This window comes from Primulina huaijiensis, chromosome 7 (genome assembly GCF_012295235.1).
Source record: "Primulina huaijiensis isolate GDHJ02 chromosome 7, ASM1229523v2, whole genome shotgun sequence".
NCBI classification, from domain to species: Eukaryota; Viridiplantae; Streptophyta; class Magnoliopsida; order Lamiales; family Gesneriaceae; genus Primulina; species Primulina huaijiensis.
This window is the reverse complement of record NC_133312.1, coordinates 10,818,090-10,828,233: the sequence shown is the minus strand read 5'-3', so window position 1 is coordinate 10,828,233 and position 10,144 is coordinate 10,818,090. Positions and strand designations below refer to the sequence as shown.

At 38.2% G+C, this 10,144-nt stretch overlaps 1 protein-coding gene across 1 annotated transcript in view; it reads right to left on the bottom strand.

Moving 5' to 3' along the window:
• Positions 1-3,338: 3,338 nt before the first annotated feature.
• The window catches only part of LOC140981591 (uncharacterized), a 33,458-nt gene continuing 26,652 nt past the window's right edge, over positions 3,339-10,144 (bottom strand). The window contains exon 4 of the mRNA XM_073448019.1: positions 3,339-3,482. Within this exon, the coding sequence (XP_073304120.1) occupies positions 3,339-3,482 (144 nt within the window). The remainder of the gene's footprint in view (positions 3,483-10,144) is intronic.

Genomic DNA, 10,144 nt, shown 5'->3' with positions numbered 1-10,144 from the left:
ATATGAAAAATGAATAATTAATTTTAATTGCTAATTAATTATGTGACATACTTGTTTAGATGTTAAATGAGATTTTTATTGTCATCATGCATAAAATAGTATTTTTAAGGAATATTCAAGTGACGATCGAGGAACGGGAACCGAGGGCTGATAAATGTAAAATGTTTTTATTAAATAATTATTTTTAACTATTTAAAATATGGTCGATGCTTTTTAGTATTTTTGAAAATAAAGGGTTTTGAGGTGATTTTATACGCCGGGACGTAAATTTTATCAGTGTTCGTTTTTCAACTAAAATACGAACTTTTTGGACAACCCGGCTATTTAATTGATAAATTATTTTTACCAAAACTTTACTAATATATTTTATTTAATTCTAATTAAAGACTAATGGGCTTAATTGTGGCTTAATAAGCCTAAAGCCTAGATAGCAAGCTAATTAGAGTATATAATATATTAAAAATCCCAAAACCCTACACTTGTTACTCAACAAAAATCGGCCACTCAATTTATTATTCTGAAAACTCTCCACCCCTCTCATATCACACACGGCAGCACATAAACAAAGCAATCTAGGAGAGATTTTCGAAAGGCAAGCAAGACCAAGCCAAAGTCGTCTCCCGTTCTTCGTCGTCAACGATTATTCGAGCGTATAATACGCAAAGACACGCCTTAATCTTCCTTTTCTCATCCATCATGTCATATATATATTTTTAAAGTTGGTTTGTAAGAAGCATGAAGCAAGGAACCTTTGCTGCTCTCGTTTTGTTCATATGCATGATCTTTATGCTAACATGGTTGATGCTATGACTCACGTTTTTACACTAAGGGGCTTCCATGACATTAAGAGATAATCAAACGAAGGTTTTAAGTGATTTAGAGACACACACGATGCACCAAAAGCCATAGAAGCAAGACAGAAAAGAAACAGAAACACGAAACCAGCTGTCATGGGGAGAAGTGATCGGGCTGCTTGTTTTACGGTGAGGCAGGGTCTTCTCGTCCAAGGGCTGTCATGGGTCAGGGATAGAGTCCTAGCCAAGCTAGGGCTCGAGATATGGGCTAGGGAAGGAGTCCTAGCCATGCTAGGACTCCCACCCCTGAGTCGCGCTGCATGTGCGCGCTAGAGGGCAGGCGTCCAGGGGCTTGGGGGCTCGGCTCGTGGGTCGCGGGCTGGGTTAAGGTGTCTCACTAGGCTCCTAAGAAAGTGCACTAGAGGTTGGCTCCGGTGCTTGGGCGTCGGCTAGGTCCCTAGGTGTGCAAAAGTTAGAACCCATGCAAGGAAGGATTCTCGGCCAGCATGGGGTCTCATGGGAGGGCTTTGTTTTTATGGTTTGGTTTGATGTCTAGGCAAAATTAGGGTCCAGTAGGGTATTTTGGGTTGTTGGGCAAGTTTTGGTTTGACATGGTTCGGGGGTAACTCGTGAAAATCGAAAGTTGGCTCAGGGTCGAAGTTTAGGTGTCAATTATGGTTTTTAAAATAATGAAAATTGGAAAACAGCTCACGGGGGGCGAGTCATGGTCCATAAGGGCTAAAATAATATAAAAAGACTAAATTTAGAATTTAAGAATGTTATATTAAAGTTTGGGATTTTTCGGGATTAAAACACCGTCAAAATAATTAATTAATGATAAATTAAAAAGTCTAATTTTTAAGCTAAATAAAATTATGTGAAAATTAATTTAGGCTTAAATAATTATTTGTGACATGTTAGAGTCAATGAATTCAAGAAAAAGTCGAAAACGAGGAATTTTACGTCTAGGGGTAAAACGGTCTTTTTACGCCTAGAATTTAGTAAACGTCATGGCAGTACCCTAAATGCTATTTTTATGATATTATGATTATTTTGAAATGTTTATGAAATGTTTATGGTTAAATTATGATTTTTAAATGTCTAAGGGATTTTTATGATTTAAGGAAGACATTTAAAAGACATGTTGCATGCTTGGTTTCAAAAACAAAAACGTTATGTTATGCATGATTTTTTTATAAAGTGATGAGAATATAAATGTTGAAGGAAGTGAAGTAATTGTGACTAATTCGATAATGATGGAGATGTCGTGAGGGTTATGGTCCCAGTGGGAGCCCGACGATCGTATTTTCATCATTTCGAATATGTGGTAACGGTTTTGTGGTAACAGTAAGAATGAGAATATCGTGAGGGTAAAAGGCCCCAGAGGGAACTTATTTATGGGAAAAGGCCCCCGAAGGAACCCCGACGATCATATTTCTATTCAATCATGATAGGCCAAGGGCCCAGTTGACCGGTGAGAGTGTTACTGGTGTCCGCCGCCGCCTAGTAATGTGGTTATATGTAGATGGATCCATGGATCATGTCATTTCATGTCAGGAAAGTCACAATTAACGATCTGAATTCAACAAAGGAAAAGGAAAAGGATAAGGAAAATGTTCATGATCATGTTAAAGGTTTTATGTGATGTCATGTTGAGGAAAAGGAAAAAGTTAAAGTTTATGTTTGCATGTCATGAAAAGTTATTTAACGTAAAAGTATTTTCACTGTTGCATGTGGTTTAATATATATTATTTGTTATAAAGATTATGGTGTGTTGAGTCTTTAGACTCACTAGGTGTGATGGATGCAGGTGAGGTTGAGGGAGGTCTTGACGGATGATTTGACTGGACTGAAGGCGCACACAACCCGAGGACCAACGCTTCCATTTTTTCGCACTTATGTTTTTGACTCATGATTTACGTTAAAGATTTTAAGATTATTTAATTATTTTTTGAGAGATTTTTAAGAAGTTTAGTATGGGATACACTTTTCAAACTGTTGCTTTTTTTAGGTTTGGTAAAACATTTGACGACTTCGTTTTATGATTATTTTACTTGCTTTTTAAAATGCTAGTTGGTTGATATTTTATTTTAAAGGGTAAAATATTTTATACATGGGATGGACGAAATTTAGGAAAAAAAAAATTCTAGTACTTTTAAAGCAATAAAAAGGGCAGGACATTTCAGTTGGTATCAGAGCAAAGGTCCTGTAAAGGGTTGTGCCACCATCAGCGCCGGAACGATCAGTCGTCAAGCCTCAAAGTTGTAAGTTTTTACTTGCTTTATATGATTTAGTGTGTTGTTACCTGCATGACGATATGGATCTTATGTTTACGTTACATGTTTATTAGCTTTTTGAGTACTTATGTCTTGCATGCTTAAATGGATAAAATGAGTTAGGATATGTCGCTTGATTAGAGAACTTAGATTTAAATGCATGTTGGTTACGCTAGAATTTGGAAAACGTTCAGATAAAAATGCCTCCTAGACGTGCACCCGTTATTGAGAATCAGGGAGATAACAGCGTTAATCATCAAGGGAATAATCAAGAAAATGAACCACCACCAGATGCTGCTATACGTGCTCTTGAAAGGGATGGCTCGCCTCTCTGAGCAACAGTTACAACAACAACAGTTACAGCAGCAGCAGTTGCAGTAGCAGCTGCAGCAACAACAGGCTCAGCAGCCACCTAGACCACATCATGATATTTATGAGCGGTTCCGGAGGCTAGGGCCGAAGGAATTTTCTGGCTCTACCGATCCTTTCGCTGCCGAGAGTTGGATCCGTTCACTTGAAGTACATTTTCGTTACCTGGATATGGGAGATGCGGATCGTGTGAGGTGTACAACTTATCTATTCAGGGATGAAGCTTCCTTATGGTGGGAGGGAGCTGAGCACAGTGTTGATCTTGCTACTATCAATTGGACTCGTTTCAAAGAAATATTCTATGAAAAATACTTTACTGCTGATGTTAGAGGACGATTGATGAGGGAGTTTATGATCCTCCTCCAGGGGGACACGGCCGTTGCCGAGTTTGTCAAGAAGTTTGATAGGGGTTGCCATTTTGTACCCCTTATTGTCGGGGATCCTGCGATGAAGCTTAAGCATTTCATGGATGGCTTAAGACCTACCCTTCGAAACAATGTTATGATGATGCGTCCATTGGACTACACTATAGCTACTGCTTATGCTTTCCAGTCCGAACAATCCTTGAAGGACATCGATTTTGAGAATCAGCGGAAGAGGCAGCAACATCAAAATAACAATCAGCCTCACAAAAAGCCATATACGGGTCCTCCTAGACCTCAAGGGCCTCAAAAGCCCCAAGGTCCAGCCAAGAAGCCAGCACCACCAAAGCCACAAAATCCGGGAGCACCAAAGCCTGCTGAAAGGCAACCATGCAAGGAGTGCAACTGTTTTCATCTTGGCAAAGGTGAATGGGGATCATTTAAATGTTTCTACTGTAAGCAGGATGGACACAAAGCTATCGATTGCCCTAAGAGGAAAGCAGCTACTACGGCGCGAGCTTATGTCATGAATGCCGAGGAAGCTGAGGAAGAAGCAGACACTACGCTTATCACGGGTAACCTAGTCATTTAACGTTTTTACATTGCTTACTACCGCATAAAATGTTAAATTGGTTATTAGAATTGGTTTGGGAACAAGATTTAACCTAGAGGAAAATTAGGTTACATGATCTACCTTAGTTAGATTTAAGTTATGATTTTAGAAACCATAGAAAATGACTTGAATGTTGTGCCTTATTTTATGTGAAGGATGTAATGCTTCTAAATAAAAAGTTTAGGGCCAAAATTAAAGGAAATCATAACTAAGGGGTTGAATGAAGGTATCGAATCTATTGGGGTTAATTGGGCAAATTTTCGAAAATTGAGGTCGAAATTGTAATTTTCGGTAATTAAGGGACCAAAACGCAATTAACCAAAAGATAAGAGGCTTTAATGCAATTACCAAATTCTTAAGGACCAAAATGAAATTTTCAAAACTCTAAAGGACTAAGATGGAAATTTCCCAAAATTATAAGGGCCAAATTGTAAATATACGAAATTTTGGGGACTAAAGTGCAAAAATTCGTAAAAAAATTTAAAGGCTAAAACGCAATTTTTCCAGAAATTCTTTATCTGTATACCGATGCTAGTTGCATAGATAAAACCCTTGAATATACAAATAGTAGAAAGAATATGAGATGCTCATATGATGAGTATCATGAAACTCATATTTGCAATACTGTATATTCTAAACAGTTTCTAGTCGATTCAGCCGTCGCTAAGAAGGATATAGGCCGCTCGAGTTCGAGACTAGTATCTGCGATGTGAATACCATGTTTCATTGGTAGGGGACATTGTGATGTCCGAGCATGCAGATAGGTGCTCCTGGTAGAGTGCACTGAACAACCCTCCACAAAGGACTTTCCAAGTGGTTCTCACTTATCGAGTGGAAACGTCCTAGTTTATGGTTGTACACCATTAGTCCTTATGACCCGGGACAACATTGAGACTCTACGTGCTAGCATTACACTTTGACTTGTTTACCGACTCTCAAGGGGTCATCAGGTGGCAAGGTTGGGTGTTTTGGCGAAACATATAGGAGTCGATGCATTGTAGTCGGGGATTCACCGCTTACCTTCGGGTATGGATATCCTATGTGTATGTAGTATGAAATCTCTGATCAGAGTATGGTGGTAATTATGAAAGGGGTTTCATAGATTACACCATCGATGCAACTACAACATGACACATAGTATCGATTCATTGACAACTCTCGATATACCAATGGTTGTCGAATCGGTCGGGATATATGAGATGAAGGGACCGTACTGTACGCTAACCATAATTGAATGGTTCTTGCAGGCACTATCATTTGATACCTAGGGAATCATGTAAGGGATACTGCTAGGCGTTTAACATGATTGGTTGGGTACTATCAGACTTGAGTTCTGACGTTCTTGTTATCAAGGAGTTGATAAGTAAGAATGGAGCAATTGGGGTATGCTCAAATAAGGACATGTTTAGTCCGAATCACATGGAGATGTGAACCCACGGCTAGTTGTATCAATGAACCATTGAGGGCCACACAAGTACTAGCTTTCTAGATCCCGTTGAGAAGTAAAATAGTTCAATGTGTTGAACGGCTTATAAATGAGTTTATAAGCGTAAGAAAAATAGAAGTATGACTTCTATGAGAGAAATGTAACTTTTAATTTGTGGAAGTGTTCCTAAATTAAAAGTTGGCCAAATAAATAATGTATTTGAAAATTGTGATTTTCATAAACATTATTATGGAATAAATTAAATTAATTCAAAGTGTTGAATTAATTAAATACTACTGGACCTAGTAGAGTCCAAATAATTAAATTAATTCAAGTGTTGGATTAATTACATTACATTGGGCCTTGTAGAGCCCAATTAGAAATAATTATTTAACTAATGGGCTTGAGTAAAATCAAGTAAAGTTTAAATAGTCTCAAATGTGTTTGAGATATTTAAAATAAAAGTCCATGGGCTTTGTAAGTGTTACATGCCCAAATAATATAATATGCATGGGGAGGTGAAGAGTTAGGAGACAACTTTTTTCAATTAACAAGGCATGTGTCTCTCATACTCACTTTAACTTTTTCAACGACCAAGAAAACTCTCCTCCCTCCTCTCTAGACTCAACTTGGCCAAAAATATTGAGTCCAATTCTCTCAATTTTTCTCTCATTTTGTTCTTCAAGAGTTGGTGAAACAATACTCTTCTCAAAGAAAAATGCCATACATTTTCTAGTGCAAGTGTAAGGTGGATCTTCCTAGTTAGTGGTGGGCTTGATTTTGAAGGAAGGACTCAAGAACAAGGAGAGCTTGTAGATTTGTCTTGCCTTTGAAGAGCCAAGTTGTTTACAACTTGGTTGGAGTCATTACATCAATCTTTGAGATTGATAGGTACATTTCTAAACACACTATGAATGTCATTTTGTGTTTTTGTATTTGCTACACATCCTAGTATATGAGGTGTTCGATTTTTCTTCTTGAAAAACAAATTTTGAACTTCCGTTGCGCATTTGAACACCTTATTCGATCCCCTTTCAAGTGGTATCAGAGCTATGGATACTATTTTGTGTAGCTTATACATGATATTATATTGAGGTCGATTTCTAACCGCATGAGATAATTTGTTGCAACGAATTCAAGGCCGGATTGGGGATGACTTTGGGCAGCAAGTTGCTGCCCATTTCGGGCAGCTTGGGCTGCCCGAGGGGCTGCTCAAAACGGGCAGCAAGGGCAGCCCGAACAGCCATTTGAATTTAATAAAAAAAAAAATTTTTGGTAAGTTGGCCGCAATCCGGCGACGGCAATGAAGACTAGGGTTTTTCAAAAGGTTTTTTGAAATATCAAAGTGTCATGGGCCTTGAGTTGTTGGGCCATTGGATGGCTAACATATTTGTGAAATTTTAATGGGCCAAAATGTTTTTGGTGAAAAATGATTTTTTGGGCCCTTAAGTTTAAATTTACAAAAGGTTGCAAATATTTTTTCATGAAATAAATAATTGAAGTTGGACTTTAATTATTTATAGTAAATTGTGATTTAAAAGAAATTCGGTTATAAATAAATTAATTAGAAAGTAGACAAAGGTGTTTGTATACTTTGTTAATTTAGTTTATAATCGTGACGGTTAGTGATTGGATCAAGATATATAATATTGGATCAATTAATTATTGTGATAATTAATTGATGATGTATGATATGTGATATTATGCATGAAGGATGATCAAAAGCCCAAGCCCAATTTGCTAGGTGTGTGCTAGGATATTTTGTGTTGAATAATTGTAATAATTATCAATTTTTAAAGTGGGCTTGGTTTATGGCCCATTCCCACCCCATGAGATGTATCCCTATTTGCCATGGATATTTATTTGTAAATATTAATATAGTGGAAGATCAAGATTGGAAGATGGTGGCCATGATGATTATGAAGATCGAATACATGTAAATATTGGAAGCATATGTAATAATTGCATTTGCACCCCATGCATTTCCCTAGGATTGGACCTAGGCCCGTGTTTAGCTCACACGGGCCGTTAGTTTTGGGGCGATTGATCATCCTTGTTTTGTTTACTGTTTATAATATATGCATGATATGTTATAAAAAAATTGAGTATATGCGTTATTATTATGATAATAACAAAGTTGCATGAATCCGGCAAACATACGATCAAACATGACGAGCTTTTAAATAAAATTAATGATGAGACCTTTCAAAATTAAAAAACTCTCATTTTGAATAAGATTCAAAATTAATATCAAGCCCGAAAAAGGGAATTATAAATTTGTTTATAATTTCCATGTCCTCCATCGACAATGGGTGCATGATGAACGCTACCTGTGCTCGGGGCTCGGCTCATATTATTGGGGGCGCCTTGGGTGCCGGAAAGCTGTGACATCCATTGACATGGTGATGTGAACTACGTGGAACTCCCATGATTTCGGTTCATATTATTGAGGGAACTCATGGCGACCGTCCATTAAGGTTCGACATCGATGGGTAAGGCTTGACACGTAAAGATGAACGACGTCATATTATTGGGTCCTAATCAAATGTGAGACAAAAATTTACGTAGAGGGTTGCATGGAGATGCAATTGGAAACTACCTTTTAGGAATTGTGATTGGCTGATATTATTCGGGATCATAATTCGCTAATTGGACCTCACGTACCTACTGAGGAAAGGAGTTTCCCGTTTTCACTAGAGGGTAGTGAAAGATGTCAAAACAGTGGGAGCGAAAATTTATAAAGTAAAAGTCCATACTTTATATCTTACCAAATATTTTAAAATAGTCATCAACATTTATCTGTTCTTACTTTTCAGTACAATTTGACAATGTCTTCGATTCGCAACCCGCTATCTGGAATACTCGACAAACACATATTAACTAGACCTAATTACCTCACTTGGCTAAGAAACCTGAAAATCGTCTTGAATTCGGAAAGGATAGCATATACACTTACGGAGTCGCCCCCTGTTGAGGCTCCGACTAGCTGCACTCCTGAGGAATTGCAGACTTACAAGGAATGGTGTGACCATGACTTGAAAGTCAAGTGTTATATGCAGGCTTCTATGAATGATGAGCTGCAGAGGCGTTTTGATGATGCAAAGAGTGCTGCTGACATTCATTTGCATCTCAAGGAGCTCTTTGGAGAGCAAACACGTCCTCTTAGGCATGCGACCGTCAAGGAGCTGATCACTTTGCGCATGCGAGATGGGGCCTCGGTCCATGAGCATGGCCTAAAGGTGATTGGGCTCGTGGACAAGCTCGTTGGCATGGATTTGATGTTGCCTTTGGAGTTGACCACTGACGTGTTACTCTTGTCACTGCCTAGCTCGTTTGATCCTTTTGTGGTGAATTTCAATATGAACAAGATGGAGCCGACCCTTGAGGAGTTGGTGAACATGCTTGTGACCTTTGAATCCACCATCAAGAAAGAGAAGCTGGTTCTTTATGTGGGTTCTTCATCTGGTACGAAGATTGATCTACATGGGAAGGGAAAGAAGCGTTCTTTCCAACGTCCTAAGAAGAACGTGCCCTTGATGAGGCAATCTCCGAATCCCGTTGTGGCATCCACACCAGTTAAGGCTGACAAGACTGCTGATGTATGTCATCACTGCAAGAAGCCTGGACATTGGAAGCGTAACTGCTGGGAATATCTTGCCCAGAAGGGTTCTTGAAATGGTATGTTCTATATCAAAGTAAACATTTCAATTAACTCTACTTCTTGGGTATTAGATACCGGCTGTGGCTCACATCTCTGTAATGAGTTGCAAGTGATGGGAAGAAGTAGGAGGCTCAGGGAAGGTGAGACCTTCTTGAGGATGGGCAATGGGCAAGAGTTGCTGCCAAGGCTTGGGAAATGTTTACTTATTGTTGAACAATAATTTTAAGTTAAATTTTAAGAGATGTTTTGTTTGTACCTGATTTGGTAGGAAAACATTGTTTCCATTTCTCTGTTGATAAAGATAGATATTCTTGTTTATTTGGAAAAGGTGTTTGCAATATTTACAAGAATTAATGTATGATTGGTACTGGAGAACTTGAAAATGATCTCTATAACTTAAAATTGAAAGATATTCCACTAAATGTCCATTTAAAGGTAGACTTCATATGAGATATGGATGGGTAAGCCTGCCAAATATTCTTATCTTAGAATATGGGGGTGCCCTGCTTATGTGAAGCAGGTAGTGGGAGATAAATTGGATAATCGATCCACTTTATGTTACTTTGTGGGATATCCAAGGAATGCAGTTGGATATTAATTCTATCATCCCCAAGAAACAAAGGTTTTTGTTTCTAGGAATGCA